The 17,624-nt window shown below is 27.6% G+C and overlaps 1 protein-coding gene across 1 annotated transcript; it reads left to right on the top strand.

Annotated features, from left to right (window-relative positions):
* The first annotated feature begins 996 nt into the window (after nt 1-996).
* On the top strand, nt 997-14,989 carry LOC145847697 (protein TANC2-like). Its single transcript, XM_082953682.1, has 20 exons — nt 997-1,240; nt 1,374-1,490; nt 2,176-2,377; nt 2,522-2,795; nt 4,062-4,179; nt 4,482-4,614; nt 5,186-5,329; nt 6,963-7,078; nt 7,268-7,701; nt 7,899-8,130; nt 8,556-8,780; nt 9,012-9,176; nt 9,398-9,681; nt 9,869-10,418; nt 10,812-10,954; nt 11,589-11,960; nt 12,112-12,426; nt 12,695-12,887; nt 13,055-13,270; nt 14,353-14,989. Exons 1-20 carry the CDS (start codon nt 1,069-1,071, stop codon nt 14,655-14,657), a joined length of 4,710 nt encoding a protein of 1,569 aa, XP_082809808.1. The 5' UTR covers nt 997-1,068; the 3' UTR covers nt 14,658-14,989.
* The last annotated feature ends 2,635 nt before the right edge of the window (nt 14,990-17,624 follow it).

The following is a 17,624-nucleotide window of genomic DNA, read 5'->3' as shown; positions in this document are numbered from 1 at the left end:
CCAGATGACTGAATGGTAATAATAGAAAAGACACTTTTCGGATGTTCTTGATCGGCAACGGCATGTTATGCGGCGAAATAAATTATTAATTATTTAGACTAAACTTCTGTACTTGCACATTTTCTTTTTATAATGTTTCTGTTTGATACTTTTGCGGTAAGTCATTGCTAAAACACCATCTGCTGTTTTACATTTACCAGTGTTTATACAAAAATTGATCAGTGGATAAATTTTCAGCCAACAACTCGTTTTTATTTTCTAACTCTTTTTTAGACATGAGAGTCTGAATAATCTTAATATTTACTTTCATGAAAACAGTTAAAATTTAAAAAGAGGATTTTAGGATAAAATAACTGAATTGCAAAAGGAATAGTATACAAAGCAAGTCTTATAATAAAAGTATCTAACAAAAGTATCGAGGTGTTATCAAAATAGGTTCTAAATCCAAAACAATGTTACGCTCTTTATAGTTTTTCAGCTATGATTTAAATATTAAAAATAGTAAGTGAAATAGATGAGTCGAATAAATCATATATATATAAAACAAAACAGAAGGGTAAAAATAAAACTCTCGGTAATTTTCTCTATATATTTATATAAGAAGACTTCTATTGTTAGTTTTAGGACTTAAAGCATATTATATAATAAAAGTATAAATGCTTTATATAATAGTAATGTCACATTATATTTATACTTTTACTTTTAAAACATAAGTTATTAATATTAAACTATCTTAATTCTAAAATATTTTGCTAATATTTACGATTAAGGAAATAGGCAAGTTGATTATAAAAACAATTACTTCAAAATTTTACATAAATATATTTTAAATTATTAGAATATTTTTACTTCTATAATAAAAAGTCTAGATGTAATTAAAAAAGGTACAACAACTGTTTTTAAAGTTTTATTGAAATATACAAATGTTTTTAGGTTCAAATAAAAATTGTTTTTAATTACTTCAACCTTAAATATTAATTAATATTTTTAGAGTATATAAGCATACTATAAAATATCAGTTAGAAAAAAGAAGATAAACTACATTTAAAAATTATAAGTAAAAACAAAATGTCATCAAATAAAGAACAAATAATGAGAGGAGATGGGAATCTTGACGATGAACAAAATCCTGAACTTTTAAATAAGTTGGGTTTACTCTACGAAATGAACAGAGTGACTCATGTCAAAACTAAATCGCACAACCATCCACTGCTCAACCAAGGAGGATTGCAACCACAAAGTAATTTTAACTTAGTTGTAATATGTTGTACATAAAATTAGAAAAAAAGTTTTTTGACTTTTAAATATAATTTTAAAAAAAGTGATACTAATAATTTTTTTGAATTAAAACTAAAATCATTACATTCTACTAGCAACAGTCAAAAGTTCTCAAATGAACAACAAACCAGTTCTGAATACGCAACAAAACTTGCAACAGAAAATAGCCACTACAATTAGTCCTTCTTCTACCCTAAGTGATAAAGGAATAGGTTAGCTTTAAAAAATAATTTCACGGTGAACACGAGTTTTTTTAGATACCAAGATATTGTGTCATAATAAAAATATCTTTATTATCAATAACTCATTGGTAATTTTAGCAAACTCTAAAATCTATGGTTAACTTATTAGTTACTCAAACAAAGTAACAATAAGCAAGAATTTGTGATTAGTATTTGCTAGTACTTTATTTGCTTAAGTTAATAAAACTTTTATATTAAAAAAAAACTGAGTAAGAGAAAGTCAAAAACCTTACATTTAGAATTACAGGTTGTACTGATACTAACAACAGATTAATAGATAAAATAATTATAAAAATGCATAAAAAAAAACGATATAGTTAACCCTTATTCATAATTTTATTTTATAACATATCATTTAACTTTTAGCTCTAAAAAGCTGTATAGAAAGTACTGAAACAATTACTGTTTACAAAAGTGCGAACTATAAAATAAGTTTTTATAGTACTATACATTCTTTGTTTTAAAAATTAAACGACTTAAAATACTAACCTGAAAAAAAATATACTACCTGAAAAAACTAAGGATAAACAATTAGTTTTTTACAATGTATAGTCGTTAGCAAATTATATAAATTATAAAATTACAAAAATTTTTACAAATTATAAAATATTACCTTCAATACTTATATCTATAAACTTTAAATAATTATCAAAAGGAAGTAGCGTTGGTTCGATTGACGCTGAGTTTAGAGCTCCGCCAAGCGCGTTTCCTGCACACTTAGTAAGAACAGATCAGATGAGAAGAGGAAAAACGGGATCACTTGATAGCAGGACACAAGTTGAATATCACCAGCAGGTCATGAACTTCCACAACCACACAAGGAGTAATAGTGACGTCATACTAGGAAACTTAAATGGGTCAGTTGTTTTACAGTACTAATAATTTTATTGAAGCCAAAAGTCTTTACTTCTGTAAATCTTTATTTTCGTTACGTTTTTTCTTGATTTGGTATACAAGAAGTCCTTACGCCTAATTTAACTTTGTTGGATAACTTATAACAGAGGTCATATGAGAAGCAATTTGTTAGAGCAGTCTCGTGGCCCCATGTGGAACCAAGATCCTCGTCGGTATGGTAATCATTACGAGATGATGACGTCATTACAACGGCCTCAGCACTACCAACAACATAGTAGAAGATATCACCAGACACAGAAATACATAACTCCACATTATTTAAACGGCGTTGAAACGATTGACAAAAACCTGAACCACCAGAAAAAACTTCCGGATCTTTGTGCAAAGTCTTTCTCAGGAAATTTTCCGTGCTCTGTACCTGTTAGTTATTTAATTTTTACAAAAAAAAAAGAACTAGACTTGAAAAGTATAACTTTCTCAACATAAAAGTACGTGATATCTAACATTGTCAAAAGAATACTCTTAGATTTATTTTTAGAACCGTACTAAAGAAATATGTAAAAAAGCTTTAAAGTTTATAAAGTTTAAATATTTGGTCTATATCTATTAAACAACTGAAAGTTTATTTATTAATCTAAAAGTTTTAAAAGTTGGTTAGTGTTTTGTTTTGCTGTAGTTTTTTAATGAATAGTTCTGTTACAAATTATAACTTATATGCTTTTAAAAAACTAAAAAATACGGTCTATTCAATTCTAATAAACTATCATTTATTTGAGTAACGTGTAAGTTTATCAATAGAAAGTTTATAGACAAACTTAAAAAAGCTGAATAAAATGAAATATCTATGTTTACTCATAATAATTACCACAATATTTAAGTATACTTAATAGTATTCAACCTTCTCAAACACAATGTTCACACTGTTCATTTGACTAAAATAGAATATATCGTAAAAACTTTGAATAACAAACTTTTATGAAATAGAAAATATTTAGGAAATTCTAAAAAAAGATTAAGAGCTCCTGGCACGTAGTGGCTTAAATCAAATTCATTCTAAAGTTTAACACAAACTAATTTATATTTGATTTTAAATACCGCCTTAATTTAATATCGGCCCCTTAGGCGAAGTGAGCGTCTAAATTCCGTAAATTCTATTTAGCTTTCATTATCACATTATTGTTGAATAAACTTTGAAAACCCACAGACATTCCGTTTTGCCATGAAACATTATGGGATTTCGATAAATATAGATTAAATTTCTATCAGTCTCTTTTTAATTTATTCCGATTTTTGTTTTTCCATATTTAAGAAATAATTATGCTTATTTATATTAAATCAATAAAGACATAATTTTCAAATTTTAAATTTTATGGTGTGTAAACATAAACCGCTAATTGCTTCAAAAAATTTAGAAGCTAATATTCTTTGAATAAATCTATATTTTTTCTTTTTTTAAGCGTTGAGTTGGTTTTAAATATTTTTGGTTACTTATTTAGCTCCAAGTTAGTTTACTTTTTATTACTATTTAAATATTTATTTCAGTGAAAGCAGATGTTTTAAGAGTTATCAATTCTTAAATAGTAAACTTTATAAAATTTGTTTTGAATTTATTCACGTTACGACGTTTCATTGCAAAAAACAAAGTTTATTCAAATAGTTAGTTTAAAGTCATAACTAAATCAACAGAATCAATCAAACGTTCCCTTTTATCAACGTCAAAGTTCTACTCAATCTGTGACTCCATCTCTGAACACTATCTATCATTCTCAAAATGATTCCCAGCTTATGCCTCCACCAAGCATCAGTTTGTAGTTTTGTTATTCTTAATTGTTTTTAAATCGTAGCAACAATTTATACAATTATTAACGTTAATATCAGCATATAAATAAAACCAGTTATTGAAAAAAGCTTAAAACTTTGTTAAATTTCCAACTTATTTTGTTTTAAAAATTTTTGCTTCAAATTCTTATAAAGCAACTTTTGTTTTAACAATCATGTTATTTAATTCAAATTATTTTAAATACCTAGTTGAATCAGTTTAAATTTTATTTCATTTAGTCTAATTTGTATCAAAACCATATATAACAAGTAGTTTAATCATTTTAGTGCATCAAAACCAATCTATTGGCGCACGTGGAAGAGTTAACTCTGACTCTTCATTGGCTACTATTAATGGTCAGCAACCTGGATACAAAAATGCAAGCGAAAACGGTGAAGAAACGAAGTACAACACTTCAAGGTTTTATATATTCAAGTAGTCTTTTAAAGTTATTTTACGTCGATTTACTTCAAAAAAAGTAATTTAAGAATTATTATTTCTATTTGTTATATAAGTTTAGTGTTAGTTACGTTTAAAAATTTACTTTTAAACTGATACTTAGTTAGTTTTTTGTTACTTTTGTTGTTATATAAATTTATATAGGTAATTTTAGATCTAAACAAGTACTAATTTAAAGTTTATTAAATTTTAGAAAACTATACTTATTTAAAATTTTACACTCCCCGATTATTTACTTTATTTAAAGCAATGCTGAACATCAAGGTACGATTTTTTTCAAATTAAATTAACTAAATTTAATGAACAGCGCCTACCGAGGCAGCAGATGGTATTGATTTTATAAAAGTGTCTATTTTAATTACAGAGATTTTTGCGGCAGATATGTTATTTTTTCACTTTTATTCTTCACAGACATTAAGCTTAATGTTTTTTGATTTAAATTCTACGGATTATATATTTTTTGTACAACTCAGTTTCGATGACTTTTGTAATCTTTAATTTTCATTACAACAAACTGTTAAAAAACAACCAGGTCTACGGAGGAGCCTCCATCCTACGTCGACCATCTAAACAACCAGCAAATTCCAGTTGTCAAAGTTGCTGGTGATGGAAACCCGGTGTCAGGGTACGAGATGTGGAACCAGTACGGAGGATACATGAATATGCCGGAAGCCAGGTTGGTTTAGAAATACATAGTTGATTACGAAAATTCAAGAGTGAATTAGTTGTTGAAATTTTGCTAGTCAAGTTTTTGAAACTAAGTCACTAGTTATAAACTACTTGTTTCATACTTTGTAAAAAAATAATTAAAGTTATTAATTCAATATTAGTAATACTCGCTTTTAATTACAAAGTATTAGTTAAATATCAAGTAAAAGTTTAGAGTATAGAGTTAACTAGTTTCTTTAGAATTTTTGTGTGCAAATACTAGTTTACAAACTAAAGCTTAGTTACCTTATTATAATATCCTTAAGTTTTTGGCACATACTTAAATAAAATCGTTTAGTACAAGTTAATAAATATATGTTTTATGTGACAAGAAGCTCCAAGTCAAAGTTTTTATAAAAGATAGATAAGCTCAAGCAAATTTCTAACACGCCTAAGCAATGTAAAAAACTTAAATGAAAGTTTGCCAAGAAAACATGGGAAAGTAAGCTTTTGGATTTAAACGTGCTTGATTTTTGTACAAGTTTTGTATATGAAGTTTAAATAAGAACTTGTCAGAGAAAAGCTCACAAGATAATGAAATATGTTATTATTTTTGTTTTTAAAAATCGAAACGAAACTTTAAACTTTAAGTTTAAAGTTTTTAACTAATGTATAATTCTAAAATAAAACTAAAACACCTTGATTGTTAAAAAGTAATAAAACAAGCTTTGAGGTCTTTAATCGATTTATTGATTTAACTAGAATAAGAACTTAGGTAAGAGCTTTTGTGTTGCATTACAAAACACATACACAACATTTTTGAATATTTTGAAGTATAAAGAAACTTAGTTATGACTAAATTGAATAAAACTTTATATATTTATACATCTATTGATTTCAATTAAATATTTTTAATATTCATGTTTTACTTTAAATACTTTTTATACAACGTTTAAAAAAATTAAATTCATTTATATTTCTTTTATTAAATTTTTTAGTGATTTTAAAACAAATTTTAATAGTGTCTATTTTGATATAGTCAGAAAAAATCTTGTTTAGTGCATATAAACATTTTTCAAATGTTTTGTTATACAAGATTGTTTTTAAAATGCTTAACATAACTATTATAAAGCCTTTACTTCTTTTTAGTTTCGTTTTTTTATTATACAATTTTGAAATACTGAAAACAAACTGTGATAAACTAAGTACGGAATAATTTAAAAACCAGTTTAAGTAGCTAGTTGATGAAAAATTGACTACTTTTAAATTATCTTTTTTTTGAAAACATACAGAAAACTTCTTAAAAATAAGAGTGCTGTAAAATAGGAAGAATTTAATAACATAAACTTTGATTTTTTTTGCTTTTCTATAAATGTTTATCTTCCACAGAAAACTTCGATATGTCTTTTTTATATTGGGAGTTAAATACTTAAAATTCTTCAAACTTGTCTATATACAAACGCTTTTATTGTTCATCGCAATTCAAAAGTATTTTGTTAATCTTTTTCTCGAAACTTGTTGTTGGAAAAAGTTGGTATAAACAACTTTATATTTAATTTTGTAAATTAGTTTTATAGTTAAATAGATTTGATTTACGGTAGATGTATATTAAAATAACCTAATACCAACAAATAGATAAAAAAAAACTTAAACGTGAACAGAAGTGCATCCCCATCAATCAACGGTGACAATCAGTCCACAATTGATAGAAGAAGTGGAGTAACTCGGTGTTCAACAAGATCAAACCCTGGTGAACGGAGGAAGTACACCAGTCATAGTTTGTAAAAACAATTATCTTAAAAAATATTTTAGCTTATATAAAAGCATAAAAATAACAGCAGTATTAAAAAAAGTAATTAAAATGTTTGTCGACTTTTTCACAAAATGCATTAAATAACAGCTTTATAGTGTTGTACAAGTGTCAAAGTCAACAAATAAAGAAAAATAAAAGTTGATAATTTTTCAGATCAGTTAGCTCAATCTCTGCTATCCAACCAGCTTGAATTTGACCTTCCGCTCGCAGTTACATCTGAAAAAAGGTTTATAGGGCGTGAGTGGCTCTTTAAAAAAATACAAAACAGCTTCACTGCACAACCAAAGGATTGTAAAGTAGCTGTAGTTTTAGGAAAAACCGGTCATGGAAAAACAGCTCTCATCCGTCATCTAGTGTCTTATAGTTACCATGGAGATCGTTCTAATAAAACTAAGATTGCAGGAGAGTTAAACAACATTATGTCTGGGAGGGGAATTATTCCCTCACATGTAAGGCTACCTGGTAGCTCTCATTCGAGTAGAACTGTTAGTCCTGTTGCTAATGGGAACGGGAGTCAGGTATCAAGCAGAAGTGGAAGCCAAAAGTCATCTGGTGAAGATTCTTACTGCAAAAAATTAGGGTCACAGGTGATTTCGCTTATATGTTTATTTTTTTAATTTTTAAAAGTAAAAAACACAAAAAGCTGATATTTTTTGCTTTTTATATTATTATACGAATAGTATACTTAAAACATTTGAAAAAGGCTGTTTAAAGTACGTTAGAAACTTGTTTTGAAATGATAGTCGTTAGACCTTTAATAACTGTCGTTTTATATTTATCATAGTTAGTGGCCTATCATTTCTGTGATTCTCATGTTAACAAGACATGTTACGTTCCTGAGTTTATTGCTTCCATTGCATCACAACTTACACGTGTGCCGCAACTGACGTCATTTAGACAAATTATTATGTCATCAGAAAAGTTGCTAGGTTACATAGGAATTCGGAACTGCATAATTAATCCATCAAATGCCTGGATGAAAGGAATTGTTGAACCACTTACTAAACTTTATGAAGGTACAATGAGTATGAAAACTGCTAGATAAATTTAAAAAAATTGTTGTTGGTTTATTTTAAGTAGTGTTTTTTAGATAATTTAACACATTTAAAATACTAAAGATATTTGAAACTTATAAAACATTTTAATGCTAGTGACTTATTTATCATGGTATAAGTTTTAAAACATACATTTATTACTGGACTGTAAAATTAAAATATAGTCATGTGAGTCTAGCATAGTTTAAATATGTAAGAACTTTCTAAAAAATGAATATGGTAAAATCGAACTAAATTTTAGATACAAAGTTCAATTTATATGACTAAATTATTTTGACAAAAAAAATTTATTAAAAAAATAATATTAATAAACACACAGTTATTGTTATTATTTCAAAATAAATTTCAATTTTGCAAAAACTAATATTAATAATTTGATCTACTAGAACATAAGCTTCCGATGACTCCACTTATAATAGCAATAGATGCTTTAGATGAGTCACTTTTGCACAAACCAGATCATGGTTACTCTATATTTTCGTTTATTAAGCAGCACATCGAAAAGCTACCGAGTTTTATCAAAATAATTGTTACGATTAGAGCCAGAGAAGAAGAAAGAGTAAACACTATGAAAAATATTGTCAAGATTAGTATCGATTTGTCACAAAAAGGTTTTCAGTGTTACAAATAAAATACTCAGTTAGAATTTAATTAAAAGACAGTTTACAGCTTTTTTTAGTTAAAAATAAATTCTAAACTTCTTATAAAAAATCTAAGATCTTATTTACAAATATATATATATAATACATAATGTTTAAAATGGTGCATAAGACTAAACGAAATAATCTAACTTTATGTTAAAATTTTAGTCCAATGTCTGTAACTTTTTAATCTTGAAACAGCTGTGGAAAGTACCGTAACACCAAACCCAATTTCCAACATTAATCAAGCGTCATCATTGACCAATGGTTCAGCTACTGAAGAAGAATTTATTAGATCTGATATGGTGTCTTATCTAAAATTTCGCATATTAAATTCACATGAGCTACAAAGTATGATTAAAAACGGTGAGTAAACTGTTATATTTATCCGAGTAAAATAGAGATATAAAAAACTGTTATTTTTGATTAGAAAAAATTTAGCTTATTTAATGTTTATTCTGTTTAATCGGCTCGGGGTTTGGTGCCTGAGTCTAATGTTGCATACTATACAGCAATTGATGTAATAAAATGTACTACAAAAAAGTGTTTTTATTTTTTAAAGTTGTTAATATCAAAAAAACTGTCAGTGAAAGGTAATGACGTAGAAAACAAGTTGATCACTCATCTGTGCAAGCTTTGCGGAGGCTGCATGCTTTATCTGCGGATGGTAACAGATGAAATGGTGTCGTCATCTATTTCACCAAAATCTTGCAACTTTACGGTCTCGATACCCGTTGATCTTCACGAGGTTTATTCTTTGATATTCAACCGCCGCTTTGTCACCATGCGAGACTATGAAGAATCTGTGTATGATATTATAAGCGTTTGCATGGCAGCACTGTACCCATTGACCGATGAACAGCTATTTGAAGTGAGTAGTTGAACTTTTTTCAGAAATTGTACCAAACTTATTTTTCAGTACGAAGTATTTTAGAATAACAAAAAATTGGATAGAAACAAATTATAAAAAAAACTTTTTTAATATAAAACTAATAAAAAATTGTATTTTTTTTTAAATAAAAGTGTTAAATGCGTAAAACTTTATTTCAAACACATAGACAATAAACACCGGAAGAGACCAAGAAGACCAAATTTCGTGGATTGATTATAAAGAAAGAATAGAAGGTCTTTTGTCTAATACAGTCGTCCAAACTGCACCTAATAAAGGAAGGACGTTTTTCCACCATTCCGTCAAAGAGTGGCTGTCGGGACAGCTTGTAGTGTCCGAACACGGCCAGCTTATTGTCATGACAACTAACAAATACATTGTTGACGAGCAAAGGGGCCACATGCTGCTTGCAGCGCACTTAAACCGTTCACATGCGGGTCGGTTGGACAAAAAGAAAACTCTTGAACTGGCGCATCATGTACTGAAAGCTGACATGTTCAGGCAGGTAGCTAAGCAGTCTGGCGTGAGTTCAAGCGAGCACAACGTGAGATTCATGACTGAATCTTGCGCAAACGTCACTGAGGCTTTGCTGTCGGCAAGAAACCTTTTTTACCCCAGCATAAAAATTAACAAGTTTTTGCTGAGATGCGGTGCAGAAGTAAATAAAACCACGACAGTCTTTAATAAGGCGACGCCGTTGTCAATTGCTTGTCACACTGGTTTGTTTTTAAATAATTTTAAAATACATACAACTTTCAAGTACAATAATATATAGTTTTAAAAATCGCTTTTGTAAAAAATAAATAGTTTGTTCTGTAAAAACTTTCTTTGAAATAAAATTTAAGTAAATCAAGTACAATTTGAAACTTTGTTTGTCATCGAACGTTTTTTGAACATACTGTACCTGAAAAATGTAAGAACAGTAAAATTTTTGAAATTTCAACAGCAGTTATCTTGCATAGTATCATGTGACTATATGTCGGTATAATTACTTTGAGCTTTTTAAGTATTAATGTAGCTAATAAAAGTTGTAGTTTACATGATTATATTTTAATGAAAATTTTATGCAACTTTTTGTTTTTCAATATCTTAATTTACTTTTTTTTCTACAGGAAACATAGAGCTTGCAAAACTTATGTTGATTTTCAACGCAGATCTAAACAAATGTAACACAGCTGGACTTTCTCCGTTGTTTTTTGCTAGCATAAATGGAAACAAAAATCTTGTGGAGTTGATATTGCAACATAAGCCGGATGTGTGTTAAGTTCACATAAACTACCTGTAAAAAAACTAATAACTTTTTTTACTAATTTTTCGGTTACACAAAAGATTATTCTTTTGAACTACCTAACATGTGATTTTGCTTTGTTTTTATTTTATGTCCAAAATTCAGATACCACTTTACTTAGGCTGTCTGTAAGAATATAAGAAACTTTTATCTATTTATAGTGTTTATATAAAGTAATAAAAAAAATTGAAATAGATTTATAAGTAGTTTTCGATTATAGGCTAGTGTTTCATTTAAAAAGTCTATTGAAATATGACGTTTATATAAAGTATTTTTCATACTGTGAGAAAACCCATACAATCTGTCTAATAAAGAGTTTATGGTTTAGACTTTATTAATTGATCAAAACGCAAAGTTAAATTTTGAGCATATTTTAATACGAGCTGATTTGTGTGCTGAAGTACAATTATTATAATATAATTTTTATAAAATGTAGACTTTAGAAGATAATATCAACTAAATATAAACTTTATTGGATTTATTTTGTGTTTGTAAGTTGAAAATAAGATTTCAAATAAAAGCAACACACCATTTAAGTACTATCGAAAAAACGATCTAGAAAGTAAAAAAAAAACACATATTAACATAAAATTCATTTCAGGTCAACAAAATGGATACTAGAGGGTTTACTGCATTACTTCATTCAATAAGCCATAACAAGATAGAAATAGCTCACATTCTCCTGCACTGTTCATTGTATACCAACGAAGTGCAGCGCAATACCGCCACCCAGCGGGCACTCGTTGCTACTTGCATGACTGGCTGCCTGCAACTTGTAAATTTAATTATGACTTCGGAAGTGCTCAGCTGTGAAGTGGATCAGATTGACCCGATAAACGGAGAAACCCCTTTAACTGCTGCTAGTGGCACGGGTAATTACGAGTGCTGTGAAGTTCTTATTAAAAACTACGTTGCTTCGGTACGACAAAAAAACAGAAGTGGATCCACTCCGTTGTTCAAAGCTGTTGAAAATGTTAGTGTACTTAATAGATTGAAATTTAAAGCTAAATTTTAATCCGAAGTTAAAATAGTTCAACTAGTTCTTAACTAATAATTTCAAAAAAAATAATTATTCATTACTTTAAATACAAATGTAAACATCACCTTACTCTTTTTTCAACTAGGGTCATTACGCTATCGTAGAGCTATTGTTTAACTGCGACTCAAACTTGATTGAGGACCGTGATCCGAGCAAGATGACACCTTTGATTCTTGCTGCCAGACAAGGTCACCAAGATGTGGTAGAAATGCTTATAACAAGAGGTGCAAACATGTCAGCTGTGGATGCAGAAGGTCTTTCCGCTCTGAACTGGTCAGCATTACAAGGGCATGAACAGTGTGTTCGTTCCTTACTGGACCACGGAGCTGAAGTTGACCAAATTAATAATGTTAATGGACGAACTTCATTAGAAATGGCTGCTTTCAGAGGGGACCTACAAGTTTAAAAAACTTTATTACGGTCAAAATATATGAAATTTTTAAAGGAATTTTTTTTTATAAGAAAAACGTTTTTTTTTCTTTCTAAATCTATACAAAACTGAAATTAATAAAAGTAATAACAAACTATATCTGTTTTAACACTTTAGACTCTATAAATACTAAATAAAATATTGATAAAAGTATGTACTTAAAGTCTAAAGAAAACAAATCTAGTACATACAAAACTAAAAAAAAATATGCACCTTTAAGTTTAAAATATACTTTTAGATAGTCAACATGCTTTTATCACGAAATGCTGACGTCAACAACCAAGACATCAATGGAATGACATCTCTTGATAGAGCAATTGGAAAAAATCACATTGATGTTGTTACGTCATTATTAAAGGAAGGTGCTATTATTAGACCAACATCATGGGCTATGGCGAAAAATAAATTAGAAATTCTATCTTTGCTTTTAGGTAAGCATACAAACTTTACAAAATTATTAAACGCAAAACTTTTTTTTTTTTGTCTTATTATCAGAGATTCAGTTTTGATAAACTTTTATATACATAGCATAACCACAACAGTTTTCGTAATAATAACATACATAATTTAACCAAAATAACTAATTTTCAACGAACAGAGAAACAACTAAGTGAGGCTGTTGAACTTTATAAATCATCGAAGTTTAAACTCTCGAACAACAAGTATGAGTCAACACTGAAGCAAGTAGGAGAACCTGCAACTCACGACCAAGTAGTTCAAGGACACCAAGTAGCAAGCCAATACAACGAAACAGTTGCTCAGTTGTTGCTAGGGCTATCTAGATGCCAACGGAAACATTCCTTACTAAAAGAAGGTTTGTACTTTGTTAAAAAAACTGTTTAAAAATACAAAGTCATCGATCGATACTAGTTCTAACTACTGATAGTTTATTTTTCAATACGTTTGTAACAAATTTATGACTAGTTGATATAACAGTCAGTATAATTTGTTCACAAAAATATTATTTTTTATAAATTAGTTTACAACCACAAATTAGTGTTACTGTAAAATACTATAAATAAGCTTATAATTTTTGCTTCGTGTATTGATTAAAACATATTTATCGTTCATCACTATGGATATATAAGCAACTTATGTACGTTGAGAAAAATAAGATAATCTTTTATACTTCGAATAAACTAATTAAATAATTAAATGAACTTATCAACTCATAGAGTTACTTTGCACTATTAGTAAAAAAATTAGTTAATAATTCTTTTAGTGATCCTAAAGGTGAGCATTATTTTCGGTCATTAAGTAAATAAGTTTTGTTAAATTTTCATGTTGTTTATAAGTAACAAAAACTTGACTTTTTGATGTATACTTTGATTAAAAATTTGTGTAAATTTTAATATTAGTTAATTTGCTAATTTTTAGAACTGTATTAAAAGCTCTTACTTCTTTCAGTATGCTAAATTTATTTTAATTGACTTTTTAGAGTTTATTTAATGAAGGTGGATAGATAAATAGTTTAGATATTTTTCTTATGACAACTTAAACCTGATATTTTTTAACAAAAGTAGGCTACAAAAGTAAACTCCGCTCTTTTTTTTTGTAAAAGTATAAATACATACTGCTTTTGATCTGCAAAACTTTGTTTTTAAACGATTTGATTTTCAGTGTTTAGAGAAAAAATACGTTTTAAAAACTATTCTAATTCAATTGAGACTTATGCTACTAGTTTGCAAGCAATTTTTGATTTGTAGCTTTTACTTATAATATATTTTCAAATTTATATTCAAGATTAAGAATAAATAATATGTCAAACTAAACAAAAAAAAACTTTGTCTAAGGAGCTAAATAACTATATCTTATTAATCCTATGTTTTTTCGAAAATAATCATTAGTAATGTATTGTAAATGATATGTTAATAAACTGATATAATGTTTCCACAGCTGAGTTTACAGCGACTAGATGTCTTCAGTTGAAACGAAACTGGTATGAGGCTTTGTATGCTAGAGCTAGAGTGTTAAGAGAGATGCAAAAGCCTGCGTTGGCACTGAAGGATGCTCAGCAGGCAGCAAAAACGGCACCCATACATAACATGAGGGAGATTCAAAGACTTGTGGACAGATTAAACCAAGAAGTCGGCAAAGAACAATCGAATAAAAGTGATCACAACTCAAAAACTTACGTTCCTGGTCGACCTACAAGCGTGGCAAAGAAACCTTATATTGTCCCTTCAGTAACAGACCTGTAAACATTATTATCAGAAGAAAACTTTAACAGTTTCACTAAAGCTTTTCTGGGCAGTTGTTATACAAGATGAACATTCTTAATCTCAGCCAAAATTGTTTTATGTCGTTTGAACCAACTCTGCCAAGAATTTTTACAATTTTATAGTTTTCGTTGTAAAAACAGCAAGCTGCGTCTAATTTATTTATGTTTTTTTATATAACTACTACTGTGTTTAATTTGATCAGCGTTTATCTTTCAACATTTTTGATAGCTGAATTTTCATAGGAAATATTTGTATATACTGTAAATTATTACTCTTTATTGCTTTTTTTAATCGTTTTCACATACACTCGTAAGAAAAATCACAAAAAAAAAACTATTTATTTAGTTTTTATATATACTTATAGTACGTTATGTTTATAAAATTATTTATGAAAATAAGGTAAACAGTATATGATGTTTTCATAATCTATACATAAAAAATAATAGTTTACATAAAACTAACTGTTTTCGTGTACTTAAATTAAGCTTAGTAAATAAGATTATACCGATAGCATGTTTTGTAATTGTTTTGAAATGTATTCAAACTCATTTAGATGTTTGTATAGGTAAATGAATAACTGGTTTACAAATAATCATTCAAGATAAAGTTGGTATAAAATCTCTAAACAAAAAATTTAAGTTAGACCACAACTAAAAAAAGAATGCTTTAAAGAATGCTTAAAAAAGTTAGTTTCAAACTTTGTGCAATAACAAATGTTTTAAGATTTCGTAAAAACAAAAAGGTGCTGCTGTGTTCTCTGCGACGTTAAGTGTTTTGAAGTAGCACTGAATGAATGGGTAACGTTGTTACTTGTACAAATATCAACAATCTTTATTTAGTTTAAAAAGAGCTGAGAGGAAAAGTTAAGCTGCTTTGTAATATTACGTCATTTGTATCTCAAAGTTAACTAAAAATTTTTATTTTTTTCAAAAGTTTACGAAAAGTTTGACTAAGAAAAATTGCAAAATATAAAACATTTGTAATCTGTTTTTTTAACATATTTTGTAAAAAATAAAAACTTTGTGGGCGTTAGAAATAACGAACACTACATAGTTCAGTGATTGTTAGAAAAACCCTAAGTTTTAAGACTAAAATGTTAAAAATGTATTTGACTTGTATTTTGTTACGATTTAAAAAAAAAAAAACTACTTTTAAATTGAACTAATACTTTCCTAAAATTTTTGAGCTTTTTGTCTAATCGTTATAAGCCTAACTACGTTTATATTATATTTTTTATACAGTTTGGAATATTTAAGTTTATTAATTTTTACATGTAATACTTTTTCAACTTAATATTTATACTGCATAAATCATGAAACAAATACCTTCTTTTACAGTTTACTTTTAAACAAGTGTTATAATATAAGTGTACTTTATAATTTTTATTGAACAAAAAAAAAAGCGCTCAAAAATTCGTTCAAAGGACATGGTGTACGAAAAACCTTTTCGGTTATCAAGTCATAAACCAGGATACAGTTTAATGTTATGTCCAGGACGTATAAAGTTTCCAAAGTAAAGAATAAAACTAAAAATATATTTAGGTAAGGAACTGTTTGTACAATCTTTTATCTAAAAACAAACAAATCAAAGTCTTTCTAAATTTTAGCTTTTTGTTATTTAACTTTAAGTATATGTATAACTTTAATTTTTTTTCTAAGATTCCAATGTGTACGAGCTAATAAAACAAAGTTCAAACTAAAAAGTTTCACCTTTTATAATGTAGATATAAGCTCCTAATTGATGTATATTATAAAACAATATTTTATTACAATCCATACTTTCATACGAATTTGTTATTAAATCTTTTAAAAATGTTAAAATAGATAGTTGAGCAACAAAATCCATTAGTTGAGTTGAACTAAACTGACAAAAATGCATAAAAGTTATAAAGTACAAGTTTTTAGAAAATTTACCAATAAAAATATGAAAGATACTTAGAATAAATTAAGAGAAAATACGAATCTTTATCAACTAGTTGATTTTTTATTTTCTTACTTCTTTTATACTTTTCCTACAAAAAAAAACTTAGTTATTTTTTTGTTATTATTTGACTAATTAAATTAAACTTATTTATGACCAATGGTAAATGTTTCTTAAAAAATGCCTTACACAGAACGACCGTGAGAACAGTGGAAAAAATTAAGCGTCATCTGGTTTACCTTTTTATTGCGAGACTTAGATGTTTATGAAAATATAAATAAAATTTTAAAAACCGATTTTTCAAAATAGATAACGGAACTAAAGTATGGAAATTTAGACTTTGATATTAACTGGAATTTTTTAGCTAAAACAAAAAACAATTAACTCAAAACACTGATGTACTTTTTTTAGTATTTAAAAAATAATTGCATATCTAAAAAAATTTAAAAAAAAAAAAAACTGTATACCACATGCTATAATATTATAAGTTTTTTCATAAACTATTTTATCACTTAGGCCGTTTTATTAAGGTAAGTTCATTTATGGTTAACCTGAGTGCAGCAATTTTGAAAATTACGCCTAAAATAATCCACTCTCACAAAAGAAATTTCTATGAGAACTCTTTTATTTTAATGTATTACTGCTTGTCTGTTCCTACTAAGTATTAAACATTTTTTTAAACTATTTAATAATTTTTGATATAATGCAACTTTTTTATGAGAAAATGGTTTAATGGTTTAATGAAGGCAAAAATATACCGACCTAGAATTTTTTGGAACTCTTTAAGGAGTGAGTCTAATTATGGGTCCCTTTTTGAAAAATTTTTGGTTATCAATAAAACGAAAACCCAGATTTTTGTTGTCTATGTGTTCTTTTAGATTTATGTTTTGTCGATAAGGCCAGTAGAACAATTATTGAAGACAAAACACAATGTTTTATTTATATACTAGCCAAGCCCCTACAATTATTATAGAAAACCTTTCTTATTCACATTTGCCTGATGTAAAAATAGTCTTTTTTTTTAAG

Source organism: Thalia democratica, unplaced genomic scaffold, assembly GCF_965202585.1.
Source record: "Thalia democratica unplaced genomic scaffold, ktThaDemo2.hap1.1 HAP1_SCAFFOLD_1055, whole genome shotgun sequence".
NCBI lineage: Eukaryota > Metazoa > Chordata > Thaliacea > Salpida > Salpidae > Thalia > Thalia democratica.
This window is presented reverse-complemented; position numbering and strand designations above follow the sequence as displayed.